This window comes from Vicia villosa, linkage group LG6 (assembly GCF_029867415.1).
Source record: "Vicia villosa cultivar HV-30 ecotype Madison, WI linkage group LG6, Vvil1.0, whole genome shotgun sequence".
NCBI classification, from domain to species: domain Eukaryota; kingdom Viridiplantae; phylum Streptophyta; class Magnoliopsida; order Fabales; family Fabaceae; genus Vicia; species Vicia villosa.
This window is the reverse complement of record NC_081185.1, coordinates 101,947,792-101,972,291: the sequence shown is the minus strand read 5'-3', so window position 1 is coordinate 101,972,291 and position 24,500 is coordinate 101,947,792. Positions and strand designations below refer to the sequence as shown.

The window sequence follows — 24,500 nt, the reverse complement described above, 5'->3', positions numbered from 1 at the left end:
TGTGTTTGCACAAATTTTCGCCTTTGGTTGTTTTTTATTTGAGTTAGGGTAAATGAATTGGGGGAGGGGGAGTGTTTTGATAAATCTGCAGAACGCGCAGTATTTCGGAAGTGAACTTCCGAAATGCTGTTTTCGGAAATGAACTTCCGAAATAAGAAAAAATTTTCAAAAAAAAAAGAGTTTTCGGAGATGCATCTCCGAAAACACCTTTTTCTTGCATTTCGGAAGTTCATTTCCGAAGTCAGGGGTAGTATGGGGTTTTCACCAGAGGTGGACTAGAAGGTAGGGAGGTTGGCAAAGAAATTCTCTTTGAGTAATGCTATTCTTACACCAAACACTATTCACCGTATTTATACGGTGAACAATGTTTTTTAAAATAAAATAATATTATTTATTTATATTTTTAAAATTAAGGAGGACACTGTTCATGTACGGACGTGCATTAACCAACTTTATTACTGCATTAGTCAAGTTTTTACATTGCATTAATCAAGTTTGATGACTGCTAAAAATTATTGTTAATACCTGGATATTGCATTAGTCAACTTCATTACTGCATTAATCAGGTTTTTACACTACATTAACCAAATTTGATGACTACTATAACGTGTTGTTCATGGGTGTAAGATTAGCATTACTCAAATTTGGTTAATGCAATGTAAAAATTTGGTTAATGCAATAATGAAGTTGGTTAATGCAACATCCAGGTATTAAAAATAATTTTTAGCAGTCACTAAACTTAGTTAATGCAGTGTAAAAACTTGGTTAATGCAGTAATGAATTTGGTTAATGCAACATCCAGGTATTAAAAATAATTTTTAGCAGTCATCAAACTTGGTTAATGCAGTGTAAAAACTTGGTAAATTTAGTAATGAAGTTGATTAATGCACGTCCGTATATGAACACACTAGTACAAAAATGTTAATTTACACCCGTTTTTTATTAAATTTACACCCATTATTTTTAATAAAAATCGGGTGTATATCCACCGGGTGAGAAATGTCTAATGCATTTACACCCATTATTTTTAACAAAAATCGGGTGTAATTGGGCGTTATTACGTTTTTAATTACACCCTATTTTAATAAAAATCGGGTGCAATTACGTTTTTAATTACACCCTGTTTTAATAAAAATCGGGTGTAATTGGGCGTAATTACGTTTTTAATTACACCGTGTTTTAATAAAAATCGGGTGTAATTGGGCATAATTACGTTTTTAATTACACCATGTTTTAGTAAAAATCGGGTGCAATTGAACGTAATTACGTTTTAATTACACCCTGTTTTAATAAAAATTGGGTGTAATTGGACGTAATTACATTTTAATTACACCCTGTTTTAATTAAAATCGGGTGTAGATACATTCTTAATTACACCCTATTTTAATAATAATCGGGTGTAAATGCGCCATTTATGAATGAACAATTATATTATATTTAAATCTATTTACACCCTATTTCATATACACCATTTAGTTATATTTCATTTTCAGTCATAATATTGCAAATACTATAAAATCATACACAGAAAAATCATATTTTAACTAAGTCAAAATATTTTTAATATTAACCAAAAGTATACAAAATCATGTGCATTCATAATATTTCAAGTACTACATAAAAATATTTCAAGTACTACGTAAAAATTATATTTTAACCAAGTTATAACACTTTCTTCATATATAATTTTACGCCGTGCTTGACGGTTAGCTTCGGTTGTTCTCTAGTCCAATTGAATCCAACTGCTTTCCACATGTACCATTGGATTCATCCATGGCCAAAATACCACGCCCTGGAGAAGCAATTGCTTTCCACAATTCAATCCGGAGGAAGACCTTCTACATTCGTGTACACCGACTTCATCTTCTCAAGCAAAGTCAAAGTAGTTATCGGGTTACCTTTTTCACAGGGCCTTAACAATGTTATAATATGATCATACACCCTCAGTACCTTCAATCCTCCCTATGAATATAAATGGTCCTGCATTAACATGAGTATAGTAGGGACACTGTTTCCTTTTGAATCATAAGTACACTGCATATATTCAGCCTAGACTCCAAACACACTTACACTGCAAGCATGGACGACAATGAATTGCAAGTCAAAATGATTTCAACAAACACAGGTAAAGCCAAATAATTGTTAGATGATGTTAAAACTAAGAAGAAAAAACAGCAGATTTTAACTTTTGAAAAAATGTCATGGCATCAAATATCTAATAAAAAACTGTAAAGAAAATCTTACACACTATCAACATTCACAAATAGAAACCCACCCATCAACACCAAAACTCTTCCCATAAGAAAAAAAATCAAATTTGGAAATCTTGAATTTGTATATAATACCAATGGAAGTGTTTCCACTTTGACGGGGACCGGGAATGGGAGTAGAAACAGCAGCGCGTTTGGGGAGTCTCATGTCATTGAAGCTGGAAATCTTGTGATATCAGTTCAAGTGTATGAGTATATGCCACAAGGTGCTCTCAGTCAGCAACTTTTCCATTGGAAAAGCCTCGGACTCGAGCCTCTCTCGTGGAAGAGGAGGCTCAACATTGCCTTAGATGTTGCTAGAGGAATGGAGTATCTTCATACTCTGGCTCAACAAAGCTTCAGTCATAGGGATCTTAAGTCCTCAAATATTTTACTCGCTGATGATTTTAGAGCTAAAGTCTCGGATTTCGGATTGGTAATACTCGCACCTTATGGCGAAAAAGCTGTAGTGACTAAGCTTGCTGGGACTTTCGGATACTTGGCTCCTGAATATTGGACTAACACTTGTCTAAATTTATAACCAAAAGTTTATTGCAAGATTGAAGTCTAAACGGGAGGAATGCATGTAGTTTACATCAATTTAGTTCATCATGTATTGTTACAACATCTAGAGAATAATTTGGAATCATTGTGAAGTCAAGTGATAGGTTTTTCAATTTTACTTTCATTTGACTAAGAATGCAGAAGATCTTTACACTGTGACAAAACTAAATTATTTGTCACAACAATAACTATACTTGTTAGCATGAATGTCCTACATAACAACTCAATACTAGAAAACACACAATGATCGTGAACAAGGATATAGATATAACACATGCAGGATAGCCTCTATTCAAATAATAAACATAAATATATACAGGTACCTATCTTATTACTCATTTATTTTACTATCTTTATAAATATATTAGCCAAGCAAGCTACTTCACATAAATAATATCTTAGTAATCTACATAATCATTTTGGAAATGTATTATAATATCTTAGTACTCATTTATTGGTCTAATATTATTTTTATATGATAATGATACTGTGATTTTGTTATTTGTTTATTTTACTACTATTCCTTTTTCTATAAGCCTAAGGTACTCAAAGGCTTAACTTTTTTAAATGATGCCTGTGGGAATGTATTTTTCTGTAGATTGGCTTTAAGGGCTCAGACTTAATTTTCTCCCTTAACAGGAGTGCAACATCCTTGCTTTGGCTGCACCACTATATTGCGACACGCAATCTCTGAGGTAGCCACAACCCGCTCTGCATCACTCCACCGCAATTGCGGTACTATCTATTGCTATTGACAACCTAGACGCAGGTGCACATTTTATTTTAAATAAAAGGTGAAAATGGCACCAAGTAAGATGAATAATAAACTTTTATTATTAATAAACATGAACTATTATTCTACAACACATAAACTATAGCACTTTGTATATTATTCTCTCTCTGAGGGAGGGAAAGCATGATGCAGAAGCACACTGTGTGAAAGTTATTAAAACAAATAGTAAAGTTTCCTTGGATATTACTAGTTTCATATCACTAATGCCTCTGTTCTTTCTTCTATTCTTATAAATCTAATCAAACCTTGTACATGTTTAGTACATGTTTAGATCGATAAAAGATAGGGTAACATTTACATGTGCAAGGAGAGCTTAGTTAAAGTTATTGAAGCTGAAAACCTAAGCTAAGCACTTTATAGTACTTTAGCTATAATAATGTAATATAGTACTTTATAGCCAAGAATTGAGCCAAAGTAATATAATTTATAACCTCAGAACATTAAGAGATTCACTATACTATTAAATTATATTGTTTGGTATCAGTTTCTATCACTATACTAATACTAACTAGTGAACATCAAGAAGCTTAAGAATACATACATTAGATAGTGTAAGTATTCAATGCAATCCAAACACTAACAGAAAAAAAATGCTCGAAACAGCCCATTCTACCAACAAAGAAGCCTCATTTTCTAATTATTTTAAGCAAGCCATTTAATATACTTATGCATCAAACAGCTACAAGTATAAGAAAAAACTCACCAACTAGCAAATAGAGTGTGAATCCAACAATTTAGTTGGAGAAACCACTGTGGATCTGTCAATAAATAACCACAATACCAAATATTAGGATAAGATTCATACAATTAAGTCAAAAGGAAACAACAGGATGAGATACAACAGCAAGCAAAGACAACTAACAAAGTAAGAAAATTCATCCATCCATCTTAGATCATGAAGCTAAGATGACAAATACATGTTCATCCATCCATCTTAGATCATGAAGCCATGTAGCCTAACCAATTAACTATTTTTATCCATCACTTGCATTAGAATTATTAGTTCTGACTTCAAAATAAATGTATTTGAAGGCAGATAACCTGAGAGGGTATAGTTGAAAGAGAACAATCTGGTTTTATTTCTTTTCAGTGTGTGTTTACGGTTCTTATAGATATGACCAATTAACAGCTTTTTTTCTCCAATTAGTCAACTACAAACTGGACTCTTATATTTCAACCGCTATTATCGATAAAGGCTCGCTGGCAAAAAGCGCCGCACCGACCTTACACCGCTACGCTATTCTGTTATGACGCACTGTTGACAACATAAGTCTTGTTGACTAATTGAAAATTTCAAATTGCAACTTACAACAAAAACAAAAGAGGACAATATCAAACTGAGACACAGGTTAACCAATCAATAAGACACATGATACACGTGCTTGCAAGCTGCATGCATTTCTGGTATTTGACATTCTGCTATGGCTGTGATTGTCTCAATGTTTTTAATTGAGGATAGCGGAGAATGGAAAATTGTGGATTGTTAAAATTTTGTTATGCAATAGTGCTTTAGCACCACGTTACCTTCTATTTGAAGATATTTTGTACAAACAGTAAATACCGTCTCGCGGAAAGGTTACAAACATTCATAAATACCAAACCCTATCAAACAAAAACTAATATTTTCGGATCCTTTTCTATCAACTTACCGCCGCCGCGATGAATTCATCCAATCAATACAAACTAAACCAATCTTACAAAACAAAAATGCAAATACCTAACACCAAGGATGAGAACTGCTTCCCTCTTATTCATGGTAGCATGAAAACCACCTTCATAAAATTTACACATCCCAGCCGGTCTAGCCTTGAATGCTTTGCCAAGCCTGGATACCATATCTACCTGCATAAGCTGCTGCAGCCACAACCAGCCCTGTCATAAACGGTGTTTCCTGCCCAAAATTTCAACTTCAGTTCCACAAACACAAACATTTGAAAATCAACAAACCCAAATTCTGATTTGAACACCAATATAAAACCCCAATCCCAATCAAAAGTTCTAAAGTGAAAATAATCTAAACATTAGAAATTTGAAATTTGAAATTAAATGTATAGATTGAGGGTGAGGGGTTTACCATAATGGTTGAAAAACGTTGGATTGGAACAGAGGATTCTCTGCAAATTGAACTAAAGTTTGATTTGAGGAAATAGGATGAATAATGAGGAAGAAGGGTTTACCATAATGCTTAAAAAACCTTGAATTGAAAACTTGCTCGATACGTCTGATTTCTCTAGTAGTTTCCTCACAGCCAATTCTTAAAGAAAAATGACAATGAGCAGGTCGAGATCCTTTCCTTGCAGAAGGTGTATATGAAGAAGTCCTTCAAAGTTCAAACAGACATTTTTACAAACACTTTCCATGCATCCATCTCTCACGTTTGAAAGTTCAAATTTACCTATTAATTTTACATTTAGCATAAACAAATTGTTGAGAAATTACAAGAAAAAAGAATCATAAAATTTGGAGTTAAATATCTAAGAGGAACAGTGAGAACTTACTTGGGTGTGATACAAGCACGCAATAAAAATAACACTTGATTAGTAATCAGATAGAATCTCAACCTCGTTTTGAGGGTGAGAATTAGGGTGGCTTTGGTTTTGGTTAAAAATGAGCAAAAATATCGTCAGAGAAGCGTCCTGAATCGTTATTGTAGATTGAATCAGATAATGATGATCAATGACGTTGCTGCGTGAGCTCACCTGTGTTCTCGAATCGTTGAAGTTGTGTGTCAGTTTTCGTTTTCGCCGATGATGATGATGTGGTCCGTGAGGTGAAGCTCGCGTCGGTGTTTGCGATTGCGTTGAAGATTGGAGGAAATCAGTGCTGAAAGTTGATATTAAAGATGGAGGATCTGCTTGAAGGATAAAGTTGTGTCGATGTGCTGCAGATGGAAGATCTTGCAAATCAAAACTCCCTCTATCTTCCCTAACAAAGTTCAATTCTCCATTTTCACCTTTACTAAAATCACCAGCTAAATCAATGGATTGTGTCTCCTTGAAACTTTGAGTCTTTTGAGAATTTTGTTGTACACCTAATATACGAGTTCTGTGTGCTGCGTTGCTGATCTGAATAGTGAGGCAAGCGAAGTTGTATGTTGGAAACTCTCTTGCAGGTTTAGATGCGTCAATTAGACGAATGTTTGAAGATTGTGGATATGTTCATTTGCGGTATCTAGTTGAGTCATAAAATAAATAATTTTTTTAAGCAATTTAAATTTACACCCGTTTTAAATTTAATGGGAGTAATTGAGATCTGATTATAATAATATTTTTAATTTACACCCGATTTTTAATAAATAGAGTGTAATTTGTCACATGTTAATCCTTAAAATGAAACTTTATTTACAAAATTGCCATCACGTTTCTAATTTACACCCGTTTTTAGAATATCGGGTGTAAATTTTTAAATTATATTGTTGTTTTTGTACTAGTGACAGTATCGTCCGTAATTTTAAAAATAAAAAATATTTTTTATAAATATTATTATTTTATTTTAAAAAACACTGTTCACCATATAAATACGGTGAACAGTATTTGGTGTAAGTATTGGTGTAAATTTTGGGTGTAAGAATAGCATTACTCATATCTTTTATGTTGTTTATGTTAAAATATTTACTTTCGAATATCTGAAGTGGAGAGATATTTGAATTTTTTTTTTTTTTTATAAATTTCATAAGATGTAAGTTTTAAAATAGGCACTATCAAGACTCTGTTTATATTATAGAATTACTGTGTTTATTGCGTCAATTATGAAACATTTAAAAATATTTATTTTATTTAACATCATCCTCGTTAACTCTTTAAGGGATATATATATATATATATATATATATATATATATATATATATATATATATATATATATATATATATATATATATATATATATAAAAATTTAATATTTCTGTTATTGATAAAATAAATTTGTTTATATTAATATTAAAAATAAATTTAACTTTTTTATTCATTTAAAATTTTATTTTTTATCCATTCATCGACATAAATATTTAATTTATATGTAAAACAAATATATCAGTTATTGAATTAGATTTGAAAAAGTTAAATTTATTTGTAATAATTTTAAAAAATCCATATAAAAGATAAGCTCTATCGGATAATGTCAAATTTCCCAAACATTATCTTCACACATGGTCTCACAGATGTGACATTTTCGTAAAATAAGTTGCTACTATAATTCATCATTTCTCAAGCGAGGGACACAAAGAAACCAAGAAAGAAACACAGTGAAAAACATAGGAACCAAACACTCACAAAAATGTAGGCCAAACTCAAGGAAAGGGACCATAAAATAAAACCTTTTTTAAATGCTAATATATTTTTTTTGACAAAAAACATGATATCATTAAATAATTTTTTACGAAACATTTGATTCTTTAAATGGATAAAAAATTACAACAAAATATAATATATTTTTAATAGATAATGGTAGAAATTTTCCTAACAAATTAAACTTGAAAAATACTTTTAAAAGTTAATTTAGGTAAAACATAACGAGAATCAGATTTATTTTTAGTAGTTTGCAGGTAGGTAGAGTTTAATGACTTCATCTCTTAGAACCACATATTTAAACCATACATATTTCATATTTTACAGTGAAAATAATGGTTATGCACAGTCAATATAAATATTTTATATAATGTATTATAACTATTTATAAATAATATTTTACATATAATTAAAAAAATCAAATTATTAAAAATTCACATACACTTCCGTAAAATGATAATTCAAACTTTCACTCTAAAAAATATTAGTACGTTGAACATGGATTTAAGAATAAGTCAAAAAAAATTACTATATATCTATAATTTAATTAGGATTTACTTGACAATGAACATGATTAATTATTAATTAAGTCAATATTCAAAGTTTGTTACATAAAAACATGACATTTGCCAACCGTGAAAAATAACAGACAACAAACAAACCCAACGAAGATACAGACAATAAACAAACACAATATGCAAATATTTCAACCTTAACTTTGTCTCAAAATGACAACAACTTTTCAATTTCCTTCTTCCCTATTCCTGTTTGTTCCAACTTCTTTCATGTATTTTTCACCATTTCCAACTCCTCTCTAACCTCTCCTTCCGAGTCCCGACCCCCTTTTTTCTCTCCATTCTTCTTCTTTCTCTCTCTTTTTTCCTCCAAAACATCCTCCGGTCGGGTTCCCTTCCAGAAAACATGGGTGGCTGTTGCAGCCACGATGTTTCTGTTCGAGGCAAAGTGGAAAGCGAGGGGGATGATGGAGAATATGATTATGAGGATGAGAAGAGTAATGATCATGTCACGTATGAAAATGATGGATCAATGGTTAAATTAAGAGGATTTTCCAAAGCTGTTTCTATGTATACTCAACAGGGTAAGAAAGGTATCAACCAAGATTCAATGACTGTTTGGGAGGTAATTAATTAACATCCTTAATCTTAATCATCATGTTTTTTTTTTTTTGTGAATTTTAAGGATAATATTGTTATTAGAACATTTCTTGATCATAGCTTTATTATTTATTTTGTAATTATGTAATTGAAGATCTGAATATAATAAAGTTTATACAGAAATAGAAGACATATATCTGGTTATGATTAATGTTGGATATGATATATTCTTAGGATTATACCGGAGAACAAGGCATGATCTTATGTGGTGTGTTTGATGGTCATGGTCCTTTAGGCCACAAGGTTTCGCAGTTTATTCGCGACAATCTACCGTTAAAACTGGCTGCAGCAATCAAAATGGCGCAACAGAAAGCCAACAGGTACTATGATGCGACCGATGCAGATACCGAGACTTTTGAGGATGTCCACAACGTTAGTAACCGTCGCAATAACATATCGCTTGCTTCGTGGGAAGGATGTTTTCTGAAATCGTTCGATGAAATGGATGAACATCTCGCTCAGGAAATTAATACTGATAGCTATTGTAGCGGTTGCACGGCTGTAACTTTAATTAAACAGGTATAGCTAACCATGTAACTTGATGTTTTCATAATTGCGTATGGTTCGAAATCATCAATCACGGCCGCGTCATAGACTAATCGCTTTTTTCCTATAAATTGCAGGGTGACCAGTTGATAGTTGGAAATTTGGGTGATTCTCGCGCAATTCTTTGTACAAGGGATAGAGATCAACTTATACCTGTTCAACTTACCGTTGATTTAAAACCCGATATTCCAAGTAAGTATTAGTATTATTGGTTTTGGCCTCAATTTTCAAGCGTTATATTATACAAGCCTACCGAGTCTAAGTGTAATTCTCTTTTCATCTTCGATGTTTTTCAGGTGAAGCTTCGAGAATCTTTAACTGTGAAGGAAGGGTTTTCGCTGCGGAAGAAGAACCAGATGTATACAGAATATGGATGCCTGATGATGACTGTCCTGGACTAGCCATGTCAAGAGCCTTCGGAGATTTTTGCTTAAAAGATTATGGCCTAATTGCAGCTCCAGATGTGTTTTACAGAAAAATTACCAAACAAGATGAATTTGTTGTCTTGGCAACTGATGGGGTAAGCATAAATGGTTATGTTAGTTTCGGGTCGAACGCTTTCGGTTTCTTTTAGCTAAAACTAATCTGTATCCTTTTTTTTTTGACAGATATGGGATGTGCTGACAAACAGTGAAGTAGTAAACATAGTTGCTTCGGCGCCAAGGAAGTCCATCGCAGCAAAGTTGTTAGTAAAGCGCGCTGTGAGGGCATGGAGATACAAGTATCCGGGATCAAAGGTCGACGATTGTGCAGCCATATGTTTGTTTCTTGATGATCAACCTGTTTTGTCGCATTCTCAATCGAGTATGAATAGAAAAAGTCGACATCATCGCAGCAGCAAGCGCGCGAAATCACAGAGAAACGAAGACAACGAAACCGTGGCAGGAAAAGTTGGTGTTGAACTGGATGAAGAATGGAAAGCTCTTGGAGGGTTAGCTAGAGCAAACTCAATATCAAGACTTCCAAGGCTTGCTAGAATTATGAGTAAAAGACAATCATCTAAGCGACTTAATGGAAGTTGAAGGCATTGTGATAAGCTCTAATAAGTCATTTTGGAGCTCAAAAGTTGTATATTTAGGTGGAGAAAAATGAGGTTGAAGATTTTAGAACTTATATTGGTGTTACCTAAAAAAGGAGTGGAAGTTTTTTTTTTTTTAATGATGATGTGTGGTGAGAAACTTATCTCATTTTTCACTCAAATTTTTAGGGGGTACCAAAAATTTGGTTATACCTCAAATGATGTAATGGTTTGCTTTCTTATAAAACTGTAAGGAGCCACCATTAATTAATTATTATTTACCTTAACTGATATTCATAGCAATATTTATGAATTGTGTGTTATATAGATTGATGGTTTACTTGGAAGGAGTAATTCTAAGATAAGTTCAAAATGAGAGTAATTTTTTTCCAAAACCTTTTTACAAATTTTAAAAAAATCTATAAAAAAAGAACACTACACTTTAGTCTTTTCAGACGTATTTGCATGTTTAAGACTTGTAGGACATGAATATTTGGATTATATGTGTTTGATTGACGTATAACACTTGTAAGACATGAAAACTCGGTCTATGTGTCTGATTGTTGACATATAACACTTGAAGGACATGAAAACTCGGTCTATGTGTCTGATTGTTACACACTCTTCAGACGTATTTGCACGTACTCTTAAGATGTATTTACATGTTCAACACTTGTAGGACATAAACACTTGAACTATATGTGTCTGGTTGTCGGACTAGATGTGTTTGATTGTCAGGATATCAACGTAGAGAAAAACAGAACAATTTTTTGTGGTAAATCAACTTTATTCTTTAAAATCAGAATAATTTTTCATTCTAATATGTAATGAACAAGTAATGTAGCAGATACAACAATTTATGCATAAGAAATATGTGGTTACAAAGTTCTTGCACCTTGATGTGTAAAAACAAGCTTAACTCCTTTTTGTAAACTACTAGTACATTAATATAATTCTACCAAGTGCCTTGAAAACAAAAAAGAGAAACATTATAGTTTGATGCAATATTTGTTAATCTTCATGGTCCCAAATATCTTCTACACTTTTCAATGGCCCTTCACTCTTATTCACAAAGAGGTCTTCACCATCCAAAACTCTCCTCTGCATGAATCAATAGCCAAAAGAAGTTCCGTACAATAATAATCAATTCTAGGATCCAAAAGACCAACACCTTTGAAAAAAGTGTGTCGTGTCGGTATCCAAAACCAACACCGATACAACATTGTCACTTGTGATTATGTTTAATTTATTCATTTTATTAAATTATTACCGGTATCAATGTGTAAGTGTCAGTGTCATGTATGGTGTCTGTGTATATGTCTGATGTGTAAGTGTCAGTGTCGTGTCGACGTCTGTGCATATGTCTGTTCTTATAATAGATGTCAGGGTGGCCTACCTGATCAGGTATGTTGCTAAGGTTTTTGAAGTCTTGTGGTGGAACTTCCCAGTTGAAAACAACCACATTCTCTTTGATCCTATTTGGGTTGGTAGATTTAGGGATGACACTTGTTCCTCTTTGGATGGCCCATTTCACCAACACCTGCCCTGGACTCTTGTTCAATTTCTTGGCTATCCTATCAACAGTTTGATCATGGATCAAATCTCTCCCCCCATCTGATGATCCCAAGGGTGAATAAGCCTAAAGAACAACAATTTTGACAATTTCAATCAATAACCTCAATCAAAAAACCATGATGAAAATTCAAAATAGAAGTCACGGTTTAAGCGGCCCGAAAAGCCTAATCAACCGCATTTTACTGTCTTAGAGTCATAGAGTCAGTTGTGTCCGTTGTTATATTTGCTTATAAGTAGTTATTAGTCAGAAAGTTTTGTTACAAAAGTTAGTTAAGATTTGTTAGTTGGTCATAATCAATACATAAAGTGTATCATGCATTCATTGTCTACAATATCAAAATCGCAACACAAAACAACCAACCGTTATTTAAAACATTGGTGTTAATTACCGTAACATGGATGCCGTTGTCCTTGCAAGCCTCAAGCATCTTACTATTTCTCCATCCAGGATGCATCTCCATCTATCACAAAACATCATATACACAAATCATTGGAAGTTGAGACACTAAATGAATCTTCGTCGAACAAACGTAATTTTACCTGGCATACAGAAGGCCTTATTTGTGCAACATTGAGTAGCTTGTCAAGTTTAGCAAGAGTGAAGTTGCATATTCCAATGTCTTTGACAAGATTTTCCTTAACAAGCTTCTCCATTTCTCTCCATACTCCTTCCATGTCAAACTCCAACACATCTCCTGCTTTAGGAGGCCTGCTAGCCCCATCATTCAACCGAAATGGCCAGTGAATCTGCCATATACATATACATATACATCATTTGAGCCTATTTTTCTGTTTTCTGTTTTCATATCAAATCATTACAACAATGGAAAAAGAAATCATGTTAATTACCAAGTAAAGATCAAGGTAGTCAAGTTGGAGTTCTTGAAGGGTCTTGTTGAGTGCAGGTCTTACCCTTTCAGGTGTCAAGTCAGTGCACCTATCAGCCATAAAATTCCACACCAACCAACAAATTCAATTGAATCAACATAAAGACCTAAAGAGAATAGGCACTAAAATATATCTATTATCATCAGGGCCGTCTTTGCTGACGTGCAAGATGGACTACCTAACAGGGCCCTAACTAAATAGGGTCTCGATAATGTCTGTCTCAGTTAAACTGTAATTAAATAAGGCTTTTATCTGTTTTGTCATGGTTAAATTGCGACTAATCTATACATATTTGAGACGGCTCTAATTATTATGTTACATTATTACCATATCTTGGAGGTGATAAACAGATCCTTCCTTTCCACACCTGCTTGCATGGCAGATTGAAGTGCATTTCCAACCTCTTCTTGAACACCATACTGAGCAGCAGTGTCAATGTGTCTATAACCAGCCTGCACACAAAATTGATCAGAAAATTCATATTCTACAAAAAAAAAAAAAACTATATATAATGATCTAGGTACCTCAACAATGGCTGTGAAGACAGAATTGCTAGCTTCTGAACCAGATTTCCATGTGCCTAATCCAATAGCAGGAATGCTATGTCCACTCAAGAGATTAAATGAATGTGTCTTTGGTTCATGTGGCTTAACTGTTTTTGCCATGATTTCTTAAGATAGTGTTCATTCGTTTGTTATTATTATGATGAATCATATGATGATGATATGATAGAATTATAACCAAAGACTTATTCTAGAGTATGCGGACATGTAGGAGTTTATTGAGATTCATACAATACAATACAATACATCACCTATTTGCATGCTAGCTAGACACGTTCATGACTATTTTTTTGTCTACGTGTTGTCTTCCTAACTCGTTTCTATTCTACATGATTTCTTTTCTTCATTTCATGCATAATAATTGTTTGTCTACTTTGGTGTAATTTTGCACACTTTATTTTGATTTATATCTTTCAATATTTTATAGTACTTTTTAGCTAAATTAAGACATGGTGTAAACATGTTTAATTTAAGGTGTGCGATTCCACATTCCCCAAATTTTTAGGAATACAAAGAATTTCTTTTAAAAGAAGTTTATAGTAAACAAAATATCAAATATTTTTTTAAAAATTTATTATAGAATCAAATGGGGTCTTGATAAATTTATATTTTTTGGTTTGGTTGTAAGCTATGCAAAGGGGTTAAAATGTTGAGATTTTAAATAAAATCATAAAAGGGGAGAAAGAGATCTCAATCATTTCTTATAACTATTTTTTTTATGAATTTTGTTATTTGTTTAATGAATACACTTTGGAAAAAGAGATGTGTCCAACATAATTTATAGTATGTGTATTATTAGTTGTATTGGCTTGTTAACTTAATTATTAATTAGTTGAGTTAGTTATCCCAATTCTCTCCATAGTTGTCTTTAACTATAGGGACTTTTTATGAGATTTGGAAGCAGATGGCTCTTTCAGCTAAAGACTAATGCATCTGTGTCATGTCGCTCCTTTCTTTTTGAGTGATGTGATTGTGATCGATGACGACGACGACGGTTATCCGGTGGCATGTGACTCAAACTTTTTCCTTCAAAGCCAAGAGGCAGAGCCTAGTTTCCTCAACGCAGGTTACGTCCTAGAGATCTTGGGGTCACCCTTTGTGGTGAAATAATGTCGATGGTGATAGGCTCCGACCTGCCTCTCTGCTTGTGGAGCGAAATGGTCCCGAGAATGAAATTGTCCCTAGGAGAAGTGAATGTAAGTTTTCTTTGGTTTGAAGTACTCTTTCAGCGAGGAAGTTTGAATTTTACTGTTGTAATATGCTATTATTGTGAAAACGGTGTCGAAATAACAAAGTATAACCGATTTTTTAATTGGCAAGAAATCCACAAGGGTAAGAAAGAGGGAAGCAAGAAGAACACAATAAAACTGGTTATAAACTATTATTTTTTACTTTCTCTTTGAAACATGATTACAAGTGTTACAGAATAACAAATAATCTCTCTCACCCTAATTAGGATTTGCATTATGCAATGATGAGAGACTAATATTCTATTTATTAAAAAAATAACACACTAAATTAATGGGCTTTTACACACATGCCTATTACACAAGCTAACTTAGAGAACAAGCTAACTTAAACAATTGAGCTTAACAAACAGACCATATTCGACATGCTAACAATCCTAGCATACTTTGACTACAACATGTGAACAGACTTGACGGCATGCTAATTTCCTGTCAAATTTTCGAACCAACAAGCTACCCTTCGGCCATACTAAAGTTCGATCCAATATCTCACAAATCTCTACCTAGGAACAAACTTTATAACATTAGAAAACAAACTAGCTTTCTTCATGCAACTTTATTACTACATACAGTGGCAAAACTTACAACTTGGCAATGTCTTGGTGATCATATCAGCAACATTATGATATGTCAAACTCTTGTGACCTTGCTTTTCTTTCAACTTTGTATTCTCAATTAGATTTTCGTTTTTACTAGCCTCGATTGAAAAGAGTCATTGCGCTAAGTCCACATCACTAGGAGGCGTCCCTGACCAAAAGTAAGGCTCCCGTCCCTGCCCCAAAGGTTGACCTAGTTCGGGGTGGGCGCCTCCGGGTTGTACAGCCTATGATCTTGGAATGGCTAGTTCATTAGAGATGGTGCGCCAACTATGTTGATAAGAGTGTTCCTTAAACGTGAAGTCTGTCTTAAAAGACCAACCCACACCATCCTACAAGGAACTCACAATATTTCTTCGTGAATGCAGCATTTAACAACTGTCATACCCCAAATTTGTCCTACCCTTTAATTTCTAACTGGCTTAGGCTTCTCATCCATCTGCATCTATCCATTAGGGCATGAACACAACTCATGCATCATTAACATCTAAAAGCATGTGACCGAAGGTTATAAAGCAAACTGAGTTTCACTTAGGTCTCGGTACAATGCATTTGGTGATCATGAACTTCATTGATCTCTCTCTCTATTATGGTTGGTGGCAATTATTGATCAAAGGAACCTTGTCATAGAGCTTCTTGAGTTGGTCTCAGGTGCAATTGGCCAAATTATTCTTATGTGATTGGTTGCCTTTTTGTTACTTACGACACAAGGGGGTGTGAATGCTATTGGGTGAAGGCGTTATGCTGAAGACTTTATGGAATTAGGTTCTTGTTGTGTGCTTATGAAACAAGCCATCACAAAGCTTTGCTATTGACTTTTGTCAATACAATCAACCATGGAAGGTTGACTTTATGTTGACCAAATGATGTTGAGCGATTTTTGGCCAAGGTCTACTTCAATCTCTGGACGGCCTTTCATTTCGTGTTATGGTTCATCCAAGTTTGCAATTGAAGATAAATGGAAAAGACTTGGAAAATCATATTCAAAAAATGTCCTCTAATTAGCCGTGACGCTTTGAGCTATGCAAACTATCTACTTGGTTCTCATGGAAAGCTTTGACATGAATGTGATAGAGTTCAAACTACAAATGACATCCATCATTCAAGTTCCCAAACAATTCCCCATCATGCATTGCATTCATAATTCAAACCATAAACCTACACATTTCAAATTCACATACAAATTTAAATCCAAACATCAAGTGTATTCTTTCTTTCTACACATAATCAATGCCAAGTTCCTTACAAACATCCATGTCATATTTACACAAAAAAACCTACAACTAAGACTCAATCGTTGTTTCCCTATTCTAAATATCCTAAACCTATATTCCTCCAAACTTCATGCTGTTTCAACATTCATCATTGCTGCATTTAAAAGCTTCATGTTGCTCCATTAAAATCTGGCATAAGACTGTGACCTGCATAAGTTTTCAACACACAAAAAAAAAAACATGTTCAATATACTTCTTTCGCATTCACCTTGCCTCAGATCTTTCACATTACAAAATAACACACTGCACAGTTTGATACAAAACTGAACCATACACACATAAATTCAAAAAGAAAGAACAACAAGCCTATACATACAAAATAAAAAAGAAGAAGAAGATGGATATATTTTTTATATATGACAGTGCACAGTCAAAGGTATACATGGAAGTCCATAGCAGTTATCAGTCCCTGGCAGCCCATGCACTACATTCACATTCCATGTCGCTTCCGAACCACTACCAGCTCATTCATATCAATTCAAACCAAAACCTGCTGTTACATTCAACAAACAATAACATCACACATCAGTTCAAAAGGCCAATTCAAATCTACTGCAACCTGCCATAGAAATTCCAATCAGCACACACACAAAAACCAATTCACAATTACTCATCATACAGTTCACATCAAGAAGTTCAATGCAAGTCAAAACCGGTTCAGATTTCAACACCATCATTCAGCATCATCACCATACATTAAATCAGCCCTGCAGTCAGCACAATTCAGTCCAAGATTCCAATACAAAAATTCAGAAAAACTCATACAATACGAAGTCAGCCATGCATTTATACACAAACCTGTTCATACATGAGTAACTAACATAACCTACTTCACTAACCCGTTCTCCCAGTGACCAATCCCCTGCATAAAACCTTTAACAGAATCTCTCAACTCTCATAACAGAAATCAAACAACCTCTAACTGCCATATAACTAACTCTAACAGAATCGGTTACAACCTCATAACCTCCACATAACTAACTTTCAACTTTCAAAAACCAACCTAACAGAATCATAACCACTGTAACTAACTCCTAATCGCCCAATCCTCACCCTCCAATTCTCCTAACTAACTTCAGATCCTAGGGTTCTAATCACTCCTCCCTCAACTAAATTCTCAGCTTCTTCAATCTATATATATTCAATCACCCTCCAATTCAGAATTCTCTCCGCCATTCATCTTCTTCACACCAATTCATCAACCTCTCTCTCTGCAATTCATCTTCCTCCTCCACCATTTTTCTGCAACCTCACCATCTTCATAGTTCCCTCCATCATTTTCCAACCTCCAATCATCAGCAATCTTCATCATCTTCATTGAATCAACACTGCGCCGATTCAATCTTCACTTCTTCATCACCTCCATCGCAAATCACGCAGCAGCGTCATCATCACTCTGCAATAACATCATCATCTCGCTGCGTTGATAACGAATCACAGAAAAGAAAGGAAGAAGAAGAACGCAAACAGAAGACCCTTTATCTTTTTTCTCTGATCCGATCTGCGACATCTTCATCATCACCATAACTCCTTCAGACGCATCCATATCATCATCAATACTTCAACGTTGCATCAATCACCAGTATCGATCTTTATCGCATACCTTCGCCGCGTCTTCGTTCTCATCGCAAATACGATCTAACAATCTCCATGGAATTCATCCGCGAATCTGCACCTACAACAACAACGTTCACCATCTCCATCGCATAAGCTAGTCGTCCGCTCGGAATTGCATCAAGTTGATATCGAACGAAATCGCACCGGAGATAGTGAGAGGGAGATCGCGCCACCGCCGCTCGCAAGTGAAGGAGAAGAAGTTCAGAGGATTTGATACGTCACACTGGTAACCCTAACATTCCCTTTCCAATTTCTGCTTCCTTTCTTTTTTACTTTTATTATTCATTTTATTATTATTATTTTAGATTGATAATAATTGGGATCACAACACAAAACCTTGGGCCTATCTGCTAGTTCACACCCCCAACTGGCCCGTTTCTCTGTAACAATAAACAATCCTTTGGGCCCGAATTGCTATACTATACCCCCATTTGGCCCATGCTGTACGGTTTTTGGCAGGCTGAGTAATAACAAAAAATAACTCTGATGGGCTAAATCACTGGGCCTTGCGCCTATGCTATGCGTGCCCCATATTTCAGTTTTTACACCCCCTTGTTTCCCTATTTTTTATTTGATTGAATTCATTGTTTTAATTAGTTTTTTGTCATTTCCTTTTAGACATTAATTGCTAATTTTTCTCATCATTTTTAGACATTAATTCCAAATTTTTGCCATATAAAAAATGCACATAAAAAATATTAGTTTAGGCTTGCATTTTCTTAATCCTCTTGTAATTCAATTTCCTTCAAAATCAATATAAAAAATAATAGTACTTTTAATTCACTTTTGTGCTATATTTTGACTCGTTCTTTTTCATGCTATTTTCAATATTCTACTTAGCGCTTTATTTTTCATGCTTCTTTTAAATCCTAACCTTAGGTAGAAACCATGATAATATTAGGTAGAAATTCCCATTCATATTAGGCTAGTTTACTTAGGCTAGTTTCTTTTTCTTTTACAACCATAAAACATCTAATAAATACTTGACTAAAATCCCCTTTAAAAAATACAAAGAAAACACTTAAAACACTAATAATCAAAGTGAAAATTCTTAAAAAGGGAATGGAAGCTTGAACGTCCCTTGCTTAAGGGAATGTTCGAGTGCTTGGATCTCCCTTGCTTAAGGGTCCCATTCAGGCGTAAGTTCCCAACTTCTAAAAAACACCAACCAAAGAGTAACTCGAGTTTCCCTTGCTTAAGGGATTTCCTCGAAACACTCAAACTCTCTCTCTTCTCTCTTTTCTTAAGGGCATTGTTATCTCCGCTCCATTGCATCCTAGGCTATCCCCTTATGCAAGAGCGCGAGCGTTAACTCCGCCCAACTAAAAAACACAAAAACAAACAAAACTATGGAGCCGAACTACGGCGCTCTGATTCCTGAAAAGGATACGTAGGCATCAAGTCGCAGGGCTTGAACGAGCACACTTGTAAATATTTCCTTCTTTTCCCCGTATTTCTTTTTGCATTCATTCGCATAAAGGTAGACACAGTACACACCCTGTAGATAGAAACAAACATAGGTGGATACCATCGAGTACGATGGGCGTGAGGGGTGCTAGCACCTTCCCCTTGCGTAACCGACTCCCGTACCTTGATTCTCTGGTCGCAAGACCCTGTTCCTTCCTTTGTTAGGTTTCTTGATATTCCTTTCCCTTTTGGGATAAATATATTGGTGGCGACTCTGTTCATTTTTCGCGAGCGTGCGACAGCTGGCGACTCTGCTGGGGATGTTGCTAGACCTATTGCGGGTCCATTCTTAGCGAGTCGATCCTAGCCAGCGTTTGTTTGTTTATTTACTGGGTGTTTACTTGTTTTATGTCTATACCTTGTATATACGTTTGCATGCTTATTCTTTGCCTGCATATCATGTTTATTTCTGTTTGCACATCATGCATATGGATTATATTTTGTGTTCCCTGGGGTCTTCTGTTCTGTTTTGCAGGTGGGGGTTTGTATGAGGTAAAAGGCCCACTATCCAGGCCAGTGACACATAGGATTAGCGTGGATGCTCATGTTGACTCCCGTGGCCCTTGCTACGATCGAGTTCAACATGGGGTACCACAACTGGGCGAGGTTCTTTCATGGAACACTGTGTCTGGCACGCTTGCTGCCTCAAACACTTTGTACCCCATGGGAACTGTAGACCCTAGTGACCATTAGGGACCACTTGTCCGTGTCTAGACTTCATACCCGTGAGATTGGGGTGGGACAGGAAACCTTGGCTCCTACATACCTTTGGCTCTTCATATTTGAGGTCGGACCTTTATTTGGTTTGTTCTCATGGTGCTTGGTATTCTGGTATTCAAAAAGGCGTCGAACCTTTGATCCTATGACATCCGACCTACATCAGTTATTCAGAGGATTGCACAGTGGCTACTAAGATTATATGGACCTCGATTCCGTGCTTTTGCATTGCATAACATCATTGCTGCATCCACTTCATTTGTGGGGGATCCTAAAGTCTATTTCCAAAAAAAAAAAGAAACAAAAAGAAAAAAGGAAATAGAAAAGCAGAAAAAAGAAAAGAAAAGATATTCTATACAAAAAGCTTTGACTCCAAAATAAAAAAGAAAGGTGCGAGAAGACTTTAGGATCTCTCATAAATGGAACATGCATTCATACTATCATGCATTTCATGGTTCTTTCAGGGACTTATGGGACCTTTTCTATTCAGATTTCAAGATCATCAACAGATTTGACTTCTCACCGCCACGAGCTCCGAGATCAACTATGGAACAACTCCGTGAGGAAATGGATGAGATGAGGGAACAAATGGGTCATCTTATGTTGGAAATGCAAGAATTGATCCATAATCAGGGTGCACTAAAAGAGGAAAACAGTCAGTTGAAGACTCAAGTGAGTTTGGTCATGGAAGTTCTGAAAAAGGTACTAAGAAAGGAGGGTGATGTTATTCCTACTGCTGCAACAGAGGTCGTTGATCTCTCCTCTCCAATAGGATCTCCTCCAATTCATGGGATGTTTTGTGGAGTCCATCCACCACTTCAAGTGCCGTTACCTCAACGTCAATCTGTTCATGTCCCTAGAATGAATCAAGGAGGCCGAATGTGGGGGCAAAAACCTAAGATGCCTCAAAGGGTTCTAGATCCGATCCCGATGCCTTATGCTCAGTTACTTCCCCGCTTGCTGGAACTTCGGTTGGTTGAGCTACGCGATTTGTCCATGCCTGAAAAGCTTCCCCCCAGTTTTGATGCCAATGCTCGATGCGAGTTCCATTCTGGGGCACCTGGCCATGATATTGAGAATTGTAGGGCGCTGAAGCAGCAAATTCAAGATCTCATTGACTCCAAAGCAATATCATTCACTCCAAATGGCCTGCACATAAAACGAAGAGTTCATGCATAAGTGAATGTCCGTATTCCAGAAAGTATCACCAAAAAAAAATAATAATAATAATAAGCCCAAATGGAGTCAAGGCTCCTCAACTAGGTCGATCATCATTTCATTTCTGTATTCTCATTTCAGTATTTCCTGTTTTGTAGAAGGCTACTTCCTTGTTTGAACTCATTGGTATAATAATAACGAAAACACCACAAATTCTCGAGCAACTTTGTCAGAATCTTTTTCAAAAAGTAATCAAGAATGTTTTGTAGAAGCATCTCTCATTCTCAAGGTTCTTGTGCTCAGTTGTATCCGTGGAGGTTGGTGTTTCAGTTGGTGTTTGAGCTTTCCTTGCAACAAGTAGCTTCTCTAAGTTTGGTGACCACACAAGGTTCCTCCATGTTTGATGGCAAATACTTCTTCAATGAATATGCTTGGGGCTCCTGCACGAGGGATAAGCAAGACGCACTCTTATCTTGAGCATTGCATCATTCGCATTGCTCGAATCCCTAAAGCATTACAAATTCTTGGGTGACTTCGTCAAAATCTTTTTCCATGTGGTAATCAAGAGTGTTCTTCACAATGCTTCTCATTCTCAAGGTTCTACTTCATATATCAGTTGCCTTTACTCAAGATCTCCTTCTCAGTGGCCTTGCTAGTTAACAGAGACAAGAAGAATATGAGAAACAAATTGATGTGATTTTATTGCCTTGTGCTCAATCGTTTCCTTGTTTGTTGGAATCTCAATTGGTTAAGATCCTAGTATTGCGTCTTCTTCACCACAAGTAGCTCTCTTGAGTTGATGATCATACAAGATTCTTTCCATTTAGGATGATGATTACTACTCTAGCAACTATGCTTGGGGCTCCCGCACGAGGGATAAGCAAGACGTACTCTTATCTTGAGCATTGCATCACTCGCATTGCTCGAATCCCTAAAGCAAGGCAAAAGTTTACGACTCATGGGTGACTTCGTTGGAGTTCTCTTTTGGAGTAATCTGAAGTGTTTGGAAAGAACTGCAAAAAGTATTCAAGATCAATAAGTCCAGACGGATTCAAGTCTCCTCAACAATGGCATTCATTTAGTTTCTTCATTGCATTCTCATTCGTAACATTTCATTGATTGTTTAAGCATTTATAGCATGTAAAAACTTGTTAATTTCTGAATGAAAATAAAAATACATTGTTTATGTTTGTCTTGAAGAAATCCATTCGTTTTCACTCATAAAATGTTTTTGGCATTACGATACCAACTTTACTAATCGCTTGCTTAGGCAAAAAGCTGAGGGAGAATGATGAAAAATAAAAATGCAAAATCCCTAATCATGTGTCTTTGAATAAAACCCTACTGAGGATGTACAGACATTGTTTCAAATCCCCAAACACCGGAGATATAAGGGAGATAGACCCTCGTTAACCCCTTTGAGCCTTGAAGTAGGAGTTTCTTTTCTAATCATAAAAAACCCTTATTTTAACCTTGGGGCAAGGTAGTGTTCATTTAACTTGACCGAGTGTTCAAAACTCACCAAAAGGGTATGCATCTAAGGGTACAACAATGGTTATCCTTCAAAAGGTTGAAGAATGTCAAAACCGCAATGGTTATCTTTATTCTGTCAAAAGATCCCAAAAAAGGATCAAAACCACAATGGTTATTCCTCATCAATCAAGGACTCAGGCAGTCACAATCACTTCCAACAAATCAGAGATTCGAGATCACACAACCTTGTTAAAAAAAAAGAGAAAAAGAAGAGCCCGCTAAGTCAACAACTGGAAGACAAGTGACTTAGGCAAAAGTTAGGGCATCCCGCTGGACTCCAAAATAAAATTCAAAAGAATTTGTCCAGGCAAAAGTAAGGGAAATAAAAAAGGAAAAAGCAAAGCAGAAGCGAAAAACAAGGATTACAAAATAAACATCCTTCTCAAAAGAACAAAGTTGTGTGATCAGACACCAAAAAAGAAACTGAGTGACTGCCATGTCCGAAAAAACCTCATTGATTCTTCAACCGTTTCTAAATTCCTTGTGAGGGATGAACACTCATGTCGAGTTAATTGAACCTAGGAATGGAGAACATCATGAAGGGGGTGGGCACCAAATAATTTTGAGCCAAAAAGTCCTTTGTTTTCTGAAAACCGTGAACCCGACCAAGTCACAACCCTTAAAAGTCCTAATTGAAGTAGGGTTTATTTTGAAAGCGCACTCCGATGAGATAACGTTTGACTGACTCCCAATGAAGCGAGACTCATATCCATGTTGGTATCGTACATTTGCTTTATCTTCCATATGCAAAAATCAAGGTTGCGTCAACTAGTGATTCGGTCACAAGAGGTCGCAACCTCATTTCATAAAAAGTTTTAAAATTTCGAGACTAACATAGGCTTTGCATTAGAATTATCATTCTTAGAATTAACATTCTTTTGCATACAAAATATGTGCTTAACATCAAGGAAATTACCATGATGAGAATCAGTAAGTAACTTGATCATGTCAAAGTACAAGAAACTTGAGAACCCCGAGAAGTAAAATCTAATCATTCCAAGTGTTGACCATCAAGGGGCAGGTTCTCTAAAGAAATCCGTTGGGCATGAACAGTTGATGCGTTCTTTGATTACCATGAGGGGAAGAGTTTGAAGACTCCGTTGAGCGTGGTAAAGTTGTTTCCATGTTTGTTTGACTTCAAAACAAAGAAAGCTTGGAGATTCTAGTCAGATATACCTAATCAGGGGCAATTAAGTCGAGGTTTGACCTCTCAAGTTCAGCATATCTGAGGCAA

The 24,500-nt window shown here is 35.4% G+C and overlaps 2 protein-coding genes and 1 long non-coding RNA gene across 5 annotated transcripts; 1 reads left to right on the top strand and 2 right to left on the bottom strand.

The window, feature by feature from the left end:
• Positions 1–1,577: 1,577 nt before the first annotated feature.
• Positions 1,578–6,775, bottom strand: LOC131609430 (uncharacterized). Of its 3 annotated transcripts, none has more exons than XR_009286191.1 (5): positions 6,105–6,775; positions 5,681–6,001; positions 5,324–5,497; positions 4,310–4,364; positions 1,578–2,071 (listed from the first exon to the last, which is right to left on the bottom strand). It is a non-coding gene; the product is annotated as an uncharacterized LOC131609430 (long non-coding RNA). The 3 variants fall into 3 exon arrangements; XR_009286190.1 differs by having other exon boundaries at positions 5,784–6,001; XR_009286189.1 differs by having other exon boundaries at positions 5,324–6,001.
• A 1,782-nt stretch (positions 6,776–8,557) lies between these two features.
• Positions 8,558–10,944, top strand: LOC131609428 (probable protein phosphatase 2C 65). The gene is made up of 5 exons (XM_058881120.1): positions 8,558–9,032; positions 9,242–9,586; positions 9,691–9,805; positions 9,910–10,133; positions 10,222–10,944. Exons 1-5 carry the CDS (start codon positions 8,814–8,816, stop codon positions 10,633–10,635), a joined length of 1,317 nt encoding a protein of 438 aa, XP_058737103.1. The 5' UTR covers positions 8,558–8,813; the 3' UTR covers positions 10,636–10,944.
• Positions 10,945–11,479: 535 nt separating this feature from the next.
• On the bottom strand, positions 11,480–13,817 carry LOC131609429 (aldose reductase-like). Its single transcript, XM_058881121.1, has 7 exons — positions 13,619–13,817; positions 13,422–13,546; positions 13,056–13,143; positions 12,747–12,953; positions 12,596–12,667; positions 12,028–12,270; positions 11,480–11,732 (listed from the first exon to the last, which is right to left on the bottom strand). Exons 1-7 carry the CDS (start codon positions 13,757–13,759, stop codon positions 11,643–11,645), a joined length of 966 nt encoding a protein of 321 aa, XP_058737104.1. The 5' UTR covers positions 13,760–13,817; the 3' UTR covers positions 11,480–11,642.
• Positions 13,818–24,500: the final 10,683 nt, after the last annotated feature.